This window comes from Capra hircus, chromosome 24, assembly GCF_001704415.2.
Source record: "Capra hircus breed San Clemente chromosome 24, ASM170441v1, whole genome shotgun sequence".
NCBI classification, from domain to species: Eukaryota; Metazoa; Chordata; class Mammalia; order Artiodactyla; family Bovidae; genus Capra; species Capra hircus.
In genome coordinates this window covers 34,986,384-34,999,475 of record NC_030831.1, presented here as the reverse complement: position 1 = coordinate 34,999,475, position 13,092 = coordinate 34,986,384, and the positions used below count along the sequence as shown (strand labels likewise).

Here is a 13,092-nt window from a genome sequence, read left to right as displayed (position 1 = left end):
ATCCTCACAAGTTCTTCAATAGTCTCCTCCACCCTCTAATAAACCCCAGGGTGGAGATCTCCTCTAAATCTTCAAATAACTAAATAAAGTGGCTTAGTTCAAACTTTCCCCAAACTCTAGGTCTACATGTTCCGTCATATACACCAAATAGATATCTCCACTTGGAGATTCAGCAACCACCTTCAAACTGTGAGCAGAACCAAGCTCATCCTTCCCCACCTAATTCTCCAGTATGCTCTTCTCGGCCCCAAATCCACCTACTCTGCTACCTAAACCAAAATTACCCAGATTCTCCTGTCATGATCTTTCTCTAGTCAGTTATCAACTCCATCAATTCTTCAATTTAACTTCTCAGAGTTCATTTGTCTAATTTTCATCTATACATCATAGCTTTAGTTCAATTTGCGTATCTTTCACAAAGACTGCAGCCTCTTCTATAAGCTTGTCTAAATTCTAGACTCCTCACCTGTAAACTCTACCTATGTGGCTGTCATAATTAAATAATGCATCACTAGGGCTTCCCTGGTAGCTCAGCTGGTACAGGATCTGCGTGCAGTGCAGGAGACCCAGGTTCGATCCCTGGGTCAGGAAGATCCCCTGGAGAAGGGATAGGCTACTCACTCCAGTATTCTTGGGTTTCCCTGGTGGCTCAGATGGTAAAGAATCTGCCTGCAATATGGGAGACTTGGGTTCAATCCCTGGGTTGGAAGATCCCCTGGAGGAAGGCATGGCAACCCACTCCAGTATTCTTCTTGCCTGCAGAATCCCCATGGACAGAGGAGCCTGGCGGGCTACAGTCCATAGGGTTGCAAAGAGTCAGACACGACTGAGTGATTAAGCACAGCACAAACACAAGGTATGACACATGGCAAACACTCAAATGTTAAATATTATTAATCTCTTCTTGGAGAAATAGTTAGATTGTAAAATTTATTTGAGGGGCTGTGTCTTTAATATAAACATGAAAAGAAACAATCTTCCTAGTAATGGTAACCTTTAAACCAACCAATAAATACAGCCTGTCTACTTCCAAGTCCCTTTGAAACCCACCGAGTATGGCTACCCAGAGAATCCTATTGCTTTTATGGGATCTGGGCCTATATTTTGAGTTTAACAGTTACTAGAACATCTATGCTACACCTGAAGTCTTCATCCTGTTTTTAAAAAATCATGGGTTCCCTGTCAGGCAAACATTGAGACCAGCGATGACTAAAAGAGTCTCAAGACCAAAGAGAAAAGCAGTGTCAAGAGTTGGACCATCATGATGAATGAGAAGAAATAGTCACACTGCCTTACCATTCCACCCTACTGACAGGTACAGAGCCTTACACCACTCAATTAATCACACATGTATGGGTGATAATGTGTGTGTGTGTGTGTGTGTGTATTATCACAATGATATATATCATATATCACAATATGTCGATCTTAATTTAAAAGTCTTAATTTTAGCTGGTTTTAATGTCAGCTCATAACATTCACCTATATTAAATCATAGTGGTGTTTCATTCTTGGGCCATGGCTCTTCATTTCTTTGAAAGACCAGAAAATTCCCATGTTAGGATCTTGTCTTTTGGAGATGTTACTGATATACAGATTCTGCAGCAAACTGGTGAAAACTACCTTTTCAAAACCCATTGTTTTAATCTTATTTCAAGGTAGCAAACCTAACAGACTTCCTGAAAAAGCACAATAACAACATATCATTATCACATTTATCACTTAGAAAAAACTATCAAGTATTTTATTATTTTATTCTACACTATATACAAGTCATAAAAGGCCACAGCAGTTTTTCAACATATAAACCCTTTAAAAGTAGAGGGCACTATGAAGGATAGACAAGTATCAAAATGAAGTCCAATAATGAGGGCATATACCGAGTGTAGTATTTCTGAGGAGTAACAAAGCAGATACCAAGTCATACATATTTAGCTTGCAACTAGTCCACAGGTTTTTATAAACCTCTTTGGGATTGTGAATAGCCAAAGTGTGCCAAGTTGACGTTTATTTTAAAAAGTGAAACCAGAATGAAAAAATAAATAAACTAAAGGGCACCATTCTAATTCGAGTCATTCATAGTTCTCCAAGGAGGAAAGCTTCAATTCTTTTCCACCTTCTGCTTTGTGATGGCAGCAAGAAGCAGAAAAAGAGAAACAGAAGAACAAACTCAGTATTTCAAATTCTCTCTTGCTAAAGGAGCTTTGCTTTTTTTGTGGTGATTCCCTTAAAGTAGGTATCAGACCCTTTAAGAATTAGTCTTGATTCCTAAACACATCACACTATTCTTGAATAATAATGTAAAAACATTGGTTTCCACTCTGTGAAAATACAATCTTTAAAACTATAACTGGTATCAGCAGATCAATATTAAAAAAATACAGTACCAAGCTATACTGGTATATTGCCACAATTAAGAACTTCAGATTATACTTATCACTGAGACCATAGTCCTTGCATTAGTTTTCAGTCCACTATGAACAATTATCTGCTGCATGTAAACATGTCTAAATAACTATAGATAAAATACATCAATCATAAATTTCTGTAAAAGATAATAAAATATCTTCTTTAAAAAACAAAACAACAATAAGCAATTACTTCATTTTTTTTTTCCAATTTTATGAAAATGGAACAACCTTCTGGTTGTTGCCAGTCCTGAGTTCATTGTAATAAAAATGGCCCTAGTTCCTGGTTTAAGTCAACAACCAATCCATTCTCATCAGTAGATGTCTTCTGATACTGCAGGCATGAGTTTATGTTAGGTACTATTTTGTCCATTAATAAAATTATATACCAGAAACTGACCAGTGCCACAGTACTGTGTTGCAAACAGTTTTCCATCAGGAGTAGGGTCTGAGAAAGCAATTTCCTCTTTACTCAAGTATGAACCATATATAAAGTTACTCCTGTTTAAAACAAAAAGGGGGGGTAGAAGAAAAAAGAAAATTTAATTATTTTTAACCATTAAAAGTGGAAAAAAACCCGTAAATAATGCTGTATATTCTAGAAACTTAAAAATGATTGTTTTGTAAAAGCAACAATGGTTATAAAAACATTTACCCAACACCTTTTCATGATAAAAATACTCCAACAACTCTGAATAGAAGGAACTGATAAACAGCATCAAAAAATGTCAAAGTTAACAGTTAAAAAAAAAAAAAAGACTGAAAACTTCCTCAGACATCAGGAACAGGGTAAGGCCATACTGCTGACACCTATCTATTATCAAGGACAATTAGACATTAGACAAGCAAAAGAAGTGAAAAGCAACCAGGTTGAAATGGGAGAAGTAAAATTATCTTTTCACAGATGACATGATCTTTTATATACAAAAATTCTAAGGAATTCACAAAATAACAGATCTAATAAAACACGAGTTCAGCAAGTTTGCAAATTATAAAATCAATATTAAAAAATTAATTTTATTTCTATGACCAATTCAAAATGAAATTTAGAAAACAACACTGAAATATATAGTAAATACTCAGTAATCTAAGTAAATACTTAGGATTAAATTTAACAAAGACATGCAAGACCTAAAAAATGAGAACCATAGAGCACTGTTGAAAGAAATTAAAGGAGACCTTACTAAACAGAAAGACATCCCATGATTATGAATCAGATGACTTAATATTGCTAAAATGGCATTACTCCTCAAATTGATCTATAGTTAGTGAGTTTTTCTGCAAAAATTAACAAGCTGTTCCTAAAATTCATATACAAATACAAAGACCAAAAAAAACCATAATTTTTGGAATCTCTATCCCTTTGATTAAAAATCAAGCAACATATATATAACTTTGTTTGTATTTTCCAAGTCTCCTGTAAATGTGTTATCATATTTTCATACTTTAAAAAAAAGAAAAAAGGAATAAAATCAAGAAAAACTATTGAGAGACTTAGATTATTTACAAACATTATTCTTAAAAATTTTCCTAAAAGCTAAACTCCCAAGAAATTTCCCATACTTCTTACATACTGACAGTCTTATGCAAATTTTAAATTAATATAAATAAAGGTTATACATTTACGATGAACTAAATGTCAATTTTTATATAAAACTCTGCTTAAATGCTAACTACTGACAATGATTTGAAGGATTACATCCAAGTTACCTTAGGCATTCAATCATGCGAGAAGCGATTTTCTTCCGACGCATCATGCTGAACACCCATATGCGGCTGATCCCACAGATTGCAGGCTCTGGCAATGTTGAGCAGCACCAGGCTTTTTGCCTTTCAAATCTGACCTTTTCTTCTTCTGACCTGATAACTGGAAGTTTTTCTTCTATAACTCTGTAGCCCTATATGCAGCAAAATTAAGGGGAAATTCATAGGTGATTTTTTAAAAACTGAAGTATAGTTGATTTACAATGTTGTGCTACTCTCTGCTATACAGCAAAGTGAGTCCGTTATACACATATAGACATTCCTGAAGGGGGGGGGCAGGGTGTTTAAAGTGAGACTATTATTAAGCAATTGTCTCATACCGACCTTTTGTGAGGTCATCACTACGTCCATCTGGCTTCTTAACAAACCATAGGAACCTTTGGTTCCCATGAGAGCATTTTGCTCTCATTTTAGAAAATAAACAGAGGATCTACATTCTGTTCTCACTTATTAGTTATGTGACCACGAGATGAAGTTACTTAATTTAGCTTTGGGTTCCTTGCCTATAAACTGGAACTCTCCGCCATCTCTTTCAGAGACTTGCGAGAGATTAAATAAGGAAATACAAAGCACCTGGCCATCATGGCTGGCACATAATAGGAAGTGAATGTTAATGTTCTCCACCTCCCATGTTCTAGGGCTCGCAGTGAAAGTACATGTGGTGAACTCAGCAGTCACAACTGTTTCTGTGATAGCTGTCATCGTTACAGGGTTCAAAGCTGTGCAGAATTGGGACTCAGGATGGCAGAGGAATCAGAAGTTTAGGAAGGTCCTTTCCCTACACTCCTATCTCTTAAAAATAAAAAAAGTACTTTGAAAAACATACATCTCTTCTGCCAGTCTAGTGGTCAAAAAGGGACACCACCAGCCTTTTGACAGAATGAGGTACAAAAGTTAAAACAATTAGACAACACAACTGAGAGTTAACAAAGAATAAACAAGCAAGTACTGCACAGCTATGTTCTAATATAAACACTGCGACAAGTCATTTTTGGAACTGGGTAGAATAGGAATTAAAAAACACACAAGGGTGCCGAGGTCCCTGGTAGTCTAGGGGTTAGGACTCCGTGCCTTCACTCCCACGGCCCAGATTCAATCCCTGGTCAGGGAACTGAGATGCCAGAAGCCACGCAGCAGGGCCAAAAAACCCCGCAACACGCGCATTTATCAAAAAACATTCATTATAAACAACAAAACAAACAAAAAAAACACTATAAGAAACAGTCAAAAAACCAGATAGATGTCTGCAATTTTTTTTGAATGCTTAGTCATTTGCCAAACAAATTTAAGAATACTCTATATAAAATTTGCAAATACCCTTATCACTCTGTGCAAATCTGACTTCAAATATCTTTTTCCCCTCCTCTAATTAACTTCATTTGTTTCAATGATCAATTCTGTCTGAAGTTATGTCCCACATAAAAAGTGATACTTCCTTCAAGTGGGTACCTTACTATTAACCCTCCTCAGGAGTCATAAATCATGCTAGCTGGATCGAATTTAAGGGGGATGAGTTGCTAAGGACAATCCTTAAACAGACAACAGTTATTTGATATACACAGGAAGCACTTTGACATATTGGTAAATCAAGCACAACATTGCTGATATCTTTTAAAAGTGGGTCAATCAAGACTCAGAGACCTATCAAGTGGACAAATGATCAAGCAAAGAATAAATCTGGGGCAATGGAAAAAATAAAGCCAAAAGATGTGCACTATGCAAAATTAACTCAATTACAGGATGGCAAGTTTCTATGTCTTAGTCCTTTTATATCAAATTTATATCTCCAAACTACCTTGTCACCTATTTATTTAAATCAAATTTGTGATTACAAATAGCAAAATTCATAAACTTACACAATGTCAAGTTGAATTTTTTTTTCAGATTCAATTTTTATGTAGCTTAATTATAGACATTAATCACACATATGTGTTTCAACTCTGCACCTTATTAGAAAATTTTATGTTGAAGCGTATATACTTGCAGGCAACTATTAATATACTAAAAAACATCAACTAAACAATGCACACTGAATTCATGAGCAAGACTCAGCTGAAAATAAGACAATTCACAGGAGGTCTACCTCAAGGTGAGCATGATTAGGAAGTCCAAAGTCTTCTGTTTTCTTAAATTGGTGTAACTTGGGACCATCTTACAATATTAATATACCAATTCTACTATAATCCTATTATTTGTTTATGTTTGGCTCTTAAATACAAGCCAAGTCTTCAACAGAGCTCAACCAAAGAAGTGGTAACCTAATGCAGGCGTGGGAAGTTTTTCGTGAAGGGCCAGGAAATAAGTATTTCAGGCGGTGCAGCGTAACTGACCCCTTGCAACTACTTAATTCAATTTCTGCAGTGTGAAAGCAGCCACTGACAATACTTAAGCAAATCGACATAGCTATGTTACAATAAAATGTTGTAAAAAACAGGCTAGATTTTGCCTTCTGGACTATAATCTGGCAACCCTTGATTTATTTCAGTGCTGAAGGGGACTGAGACAGACATTTCATTAGTAGCCAACAAGGAAACTTCCTAAACAAAATTTAATAGTACTTTTGATTTGTAAAATTTTTATCTTATATTTACTCACTTAAACAAACTCCCATGCAAGACAACTTCACTGTAGTAAAAAAAAATTATGCACAGGAGTTCTCGCATTCATACTCTTCCTTACACAGAATGTTGAAAAATTTACCAGAATGATGTTATTGCTGTAACTCTTTAAACACCAAACTACATACAACCATTCTTTAAAAATCACTTACCCACTGGATATGTTCTGCAATTAGACAACCAACTACCTTTTTGTCATTAGAAATAAACAGAAGTGTTTTTGTTCTGGAATAGCACATGAGTGGAGCCTGCTGGAAACCTAAATCATTATCAACCATCTCTCTAATCTCGTCAACCTGCCAAATAAAGAAAAATTATTATTTTTAAACAAAAGCATTTTATATATGTAAAAATATGCTCTATTTCAGTTCAATAAATTGAGCATATTATTCCAAGCAGAACATCCTCTAAAGAGTGCCTCTGAATGACTATCCTGATCACTAAATGTTTTTCAAGCTCTGTGGACCAATCTGCAAAAGGAAGAAAGAATGGAGAATAATGTCAAGCCCAGTAGTCTGGGAACAAGAGTGAGAGCTCCTCTGATAGGTAATAAGGACACTAAGGCTTCCCAGTGTAAGCATCACGGAATGGAGCACTGGAGAGAACTTCACTGGAACCTTAGCCAGGCAGGCCACATTGTTCTTAGAAAGCCTTAATTTTTACTCTCATCAGTGGAGTGAAAGTGAGCACAGAGAAAAGGCATAAATATTTATTCCTTATCAAAAGTTTATAGGGCCAGATATTATGCAAAGCACTTTATGAGTATTATCTAATTTAAATCCAACACCTCTTACAGGCTGATAAGTTTCTCACTTTGCATATGGAAGAAATAAAATTCAGAGGTTAGATAACTTTCCAATGTCAGATATGGGACACTGGGAACCAAAGAGCTGGGATTTCTGGGATTTGAGCCCATAATGCTCAAACTACTTCTACCACTTTACCTCCTGGAATTCTTGTCAAGGTCAAATACGATAAGCTCAAACTTTTGTAGGTATTCAAAGTCAAGATTTTTATAGGCACTCAAACATCAGTTCCTTTGCCAGTTAAAAAAAAATCTGCAAATATTCAGTCCAATAAACATTCATCTGTGACACTAAGTTTAAAATGCAAATGACACCTAAGGGGGTTAAGTATTCACACTTCTGAATTGCAGAATACCATGTAACACATTCCTTATTCAGTGATGAAAACCCAAGTCCTCTTAATCCTAGAAAAAATCCCACAATGCAACACTTGACTCAGTTCCTAAAGGCAAATGACTCACAATTCTTAGGATTTTTAACCTATTATGGGTTACTAACCAGTAACATAGTGAACTGTAGATTACTAAGAACAAGGATATTAGAAATTTACTCTCAGAATAAAATGACATCTATTAGTTTCAGTTTTATAAATTATTATTCAGATTTGTATTTTGATTCTTAAAATCACTTATGTGGCACTTACTATGCCTTCTATATCATTACTCAAATTACTGATAATATGAGATACTAATCAATCCACTAAAAATTCATTTCACATATGCTAGACAGTAGTCATGTGAGGATATGAGAACTGGGCCATAAAGAGGGCTGAGTGCCAAAGAATTGATGCTTTCGAACTGTGGTGGTGGTGAAGACTCTTGAAGACTCCCTTGGACAGCAAGGAGATCAAACCAGTCAATCCTAAAGGAAATAAGCTCTGAATATTCATTGGAAGGACTGATGCTGAAGCTCCAATACTTTGGCCACCTGATGGGAAGAGTCGACTCATTGGAAAAGACCCTGATGCTGGGAAGGACTGAGAGCAGGAGGAGGCGGGGACAGAAGATGAAGCGGTTGAATGGCATCACTCACTCAATGGAGATGAGTTTGAGCAAACTCCAGGAGATAGTGAAGTACCAGGAAATCTAGTTTGCTGCAGTCCATGGGGTCGCAAAGAGTCAGACATGACTTAGAAAATCAACAACAAATGACACACTACAAAGTTAAAGCATTCATTTTTCAGTTGGGTTGTGACTAAATGCTTATTTCTTATTCTCAGAATGGGGTGTTTAAATGTGCTCTGCCAGCAATACATTGTACTCTTAAAATCAGCTGCGAAATTATTCATTCTGTGTGAAATTTCACTGGAAATTTACCTTTTTCAGGGCATACTTTGGATCTTCAGGAAGAACCATTATTATCCTGCCATCAGGATATTCAGCTAGAATTCTTTCTTTTTTCCAACCCTAGATATATATTAAGAAAAAAGAATAAAATTTATTTACCACATTTCATACATCATATTCATGTACAATAAGAAAAATACATCAATGTGTCTAAAAATTACAAACATGGAAAAGTATATATGCTCGTCAATGTTTAAAAAGATATGATAAATCAGCTAATTTGTTAAGCACACACAGGTACAATTAAAAGCTAATTTCTTTCTACTATTCACTCAGTGATCTAAGACCACAAAAGCATTTCTAATTTATCATTTTCCATTTTAAATTAATTTTGAAAATCACACAGCAAAAGCAAGCCCCTTAAAGTCAGTGACTCCCAGAACCTAAAGGATAACTCTCCCAGTTTCTTGATAAGAGAAGTCAAGTCTTAAATTTCTCTGGAACATGGTTACCTCCACAAACAAACACTCGTGGTTTTATGTCTGGCATGCCAAAGACCTCCAGGAGGTTTTAAATGAACTGATTTGCATGCAGGAGCCCAATATGTAAGGAATAGTTTTTATTCTTATTGATCACAACTATCAAAAGTCACAAGAAGGATACTATAAAAATATAACTACCTTCTAAGAATCTAATAGGGAAGGAGAGGCTACGTTGTGTGTATCTGAAGTTAAACATACTCAAAAAAAGAGAGGTAATAAACTCTTCTTCAGATCCACACTCGTGGTGATTAATGAGCAGAACCTGCATGAAAAAAAAAACAAAACAAAAGCCACTTAAATCTAGTAAGATGGGACTGAACCAGAGGTTAAAACTAGGAGCTTTGAGGTTAAAAATAAGTACAGAAGGAATGAGCTTAACTAGTTGTTCCATTTGTCTTACCCAACCAACTTGAAATAAAAAGGTTTTTCAAGAAGCAATGTGTTTATCTTAAAGAAAACCAGCATCTTTCTGAGATTTGTTTCAGAGTATTAAAGCTCAATGAAACCAAGAAAAAGGCAACAATATTTTTAAAAAACACTACAGCAGGTCTGAAAGGAGATTGATTTTCCGAAATGATCCAGAATGGTCTTTTGGGAAAGGGTAGTTTCTTGGTTGGGGACAAAAAGTCTAATAACAAACTTGGTATAAACAACTGTTTGGATTAAAGTATTTAAAACCAGAATTTGTTTAAAAATAGAGCACCCAAAAGTAAAGCAAATTCAGATGATTATAATTAGGATGGTCATGTGTTCCCAAAATTTGAAAAGAAAAAAGGAGCAGAAACAATAGTCACAGAAGTCATTTTTTCTCAAATCAGAAGTGAAATCTGAATCATATCCAGACCTGAATATAGGTAAATGTTTTGAAAAGGCATGAGATATCATCCTCTTTAAAAAACAAATTTACATTAATGTTATTTTGGGGAAAAGCATTTAAAATAAATCTATTTTACACAAAATGAAAATGGAGACTTTTCATTTTAAAAACTAAGCTACAATTTCAATGAAGATTTAGAATTTAACTAACTCCAACTTATAACAAAGTCATAGTTTCCTGAGCTGAATTATCTAAAAATAATTTGATAAGTTACTTTCCTGTTGTCTTTAAAAATAACAATACTGGCCAACATTATACTGTACCATCGGCACTAGATAAATTATTTTGCTTTACTGACTTTTTTGTACAAAATTTTCTCTTGAAACAAGTTGAGACTTGCATGTTCATACAGAAAATGTTTCACAATTGGATTTGATACAATTTCAAAAAATGTTTTAAACATGGTTGTTTTTTCATGTATGTGTATAAGCAGGAGGAACTGCAAAGGGCAGAGTTATTGCTGCTTCAGTTTCTTATACCCATGAAGACAGCATATTTAAGAGAAAACCTTAAGAGTTCTGGATTAAAAGTTGAGGGTTTAAATCCCATTTCTTGAGTTGCTAGTAATATAATCTTGGGCAAATCACTGCAACCCATTCTGTTTCCTGACCTAGGCTATGGACAAAATAGCTGCCGTCACCCACATCACTTAGTAGTTTAGAGAACTGCTTTAAGATGAGGAGGAGCTATTCAGAAACTCTTAGTAATTTCCACTCTACCTTACTAGTGGTGTCAAACTACAATCAATGTACTACTTTAAGAAAACACAATTAATAAAGCCCCCAAAGTTACATGCAAAAATAAGTTCAAACCTTGGACAAGGCAAAGATGAAAGAACCAACATGGCTAAAAACTGTCAAGATACTAAAGACATTTATATGCCTCAGTTGCAGTTAACTCTTTCCTGGAGTCAATAACCACATGATCCTCCTATCTTTAGAGAATTTAGATGAGATGAAGTCTGTCTGCTGCTTGAAACTGAGGCAGAGGGTGTTTGCTGAAGGGTAAATGTGATTTAGAGGAATAACCAAATAGCCACAGCTTTCCCCAAAGATATAAATTTCAATGCAGTGCCTTTACACTTTTCACCTTTAGCTCTAAGATGTTACACACAGCCCTCTGCTAGCAAGTAGTATTTTCCAAATCCCATTCTTAATTCACCCATCTGGCTGCTAAAAAGCAGAAAGCTTTACACTGCTAACAGCAATCAATGATCTTTTTTTTTTTTTGCCCTTTGCTGTTCTATTCTAGGCTTTAGAGTCTCAAGAATGGAAGAGGTTTTCCTCTTTTTCTATCTGAACAAGATTACAAGTGAAAACAAAATACACTGGGTGGTAAATGTATTGATGTATATACAACTGTCAAAATTCATCAATCAAACATTTAAGATTTGTGTGTTAAAATTATATCCCAACTATAAAAGTTCCTACTAATCACTTCCATTAAAGGTTGAATGGAAATACTCATGAAAGAATACTCTGAGAAATAAAATCAATAACTAGCTTTTCAAAAAGACTAGCAACAAATGTGGCAAGGGAAAAAAAACCTAGAGGGAGAATCTTTAGATTAAAAGACATTTAAGAGACATACCAACCAGTGCAATACATGGACCTTAATTCAAACAGTACAGGAAATTATGAGATATTTGGGGAGATTCTGAACCCTGAGGGAATAGCTGATATTAAGGAATTAAAATTTAAAGGCGTGATTATACTCTTAAAATCTTGTTTATTGCTATGTGAAGCTGAGTGAAAAATACATGGGGATTCGCTATTTGGTGGTGGGGGGGGGGGAATGGGGATTGAACTTTATTTTGGAAAATTCAAATTACCCAATTGTCAAACTGTGCCAAAGGTCCAAGGCGTACGCAAATACCATTTATTCAGAAGTGAAAAATGAATGTAAAATGAATCCAGTTGGCAGAGTGATTAGACCTGAGGGTGAGACAAGCATTGACTGCAATGGGGACACAAAGGGGCTTCTGAGATACTAGTGGTGCTTCTTGTCATGTGGGTGTTCACTTTGCAAAAATACACCATTAAGCTGTGCACTCGTTCCTTATTTGTGTACTTCTCTTTACAAGGTGTACTTCAATTAAAATTTTATTTAAATCACTAAAGGAATTTGAAAAACAGACATTTTAGTTCAGCAGCAAGACTAACAGTTGTTATTTGTTTAAATAAACATACTCCAAATACCATTTAAAAAAAATTTTAATCTTTAGAAACAAAAGTAAATTAAAATTAGCTCATTCAAAATTCAGTCACATGCTCTTTTTGACAGTACCCATGGCACACAGCATAAAAAACTGCAGAAAAACTGCATAAGAGAAACAAATTACAGACTCTTGAAATACGTAAAAAGATTTCTGTTGAAATGATTTTTAAAAGCAAACATGTACTTATGAATATTTTAAAAGTCAGTAAGACTGTACACCAAATTATAAACTAAGGTTATTTATGTGATTTAATTTTTTTCCTTTTGGTTTATCTGTATTTCCTGGTTTTTCCTACTTTTATAAAATGGTATAATAAAAGTATTAATATACCTTAACTACCCCCAAGCAGAAGGTTTTAACTTCATGCTTGGTTACTGTGCAAAAATAATTTTGTATTAACAATACTGTTAAAGATGTGTTTCCATGTTCTCTCCAGGCATACCACCTTTCCAAATCTCCATGTGTTCACCAACCCAAAACCTCTCTGAACCCCGTCCTGGCTTTTTGAAGGTTTCACCGGAGGTGGGACTGATTAAATCACTGGCCACTGGTAACAGAATTCAATCTCCAGTG

General features: G+C 35.1%; 1 protein-coding gene across 3 annotated transcripts in view; it reads right to left on the bottom strand.

Annotated features, from left to right (window-relative positions):
* Positions 1,388 to 13,092, bottom strand: part of ESCO1 (establishment of sister chromatid cohesion N-acetyltransferase 1) — a 37,087-nt gene continuing 25,382 nt past the window's right edge. Inside the window, exons 9-13 of one of the 3 annotated variants that reach the window (XM_018039586.1) lie at positions 8,913 to 9,002; positions 6,943 to 7,086; positions 4,119 to 4,306; positions 2,809 to 2,909; positions 1,388 to 2,119 (exon numbers count right to left, since the gene is read on the bottom strand). In XM_018039586.1, the coding sequence (XP_017895075.1) occupies positions 2,073 to 2,119; positions 2,809 to 2,909; positions 4,119 to 4,306; positions 6,943 to 7,086; positions 8,913 to 9,002 (570 nt within the window). In that variant the 3' untranslated portion in view covers positions 1,388 to 2,072. Of the gene's footprint in view, positions 2,910 to 4,118; positions 4,307 to 6,942; positions 7,087 to 8,912; positions 9,003 to 9,562; positions 9,687 to 13,092 lie in introns of those variants that run through there. The other 2 variants (XM_018039585.1, XR_001917170.1) reach the window with 2 other exon arrangements.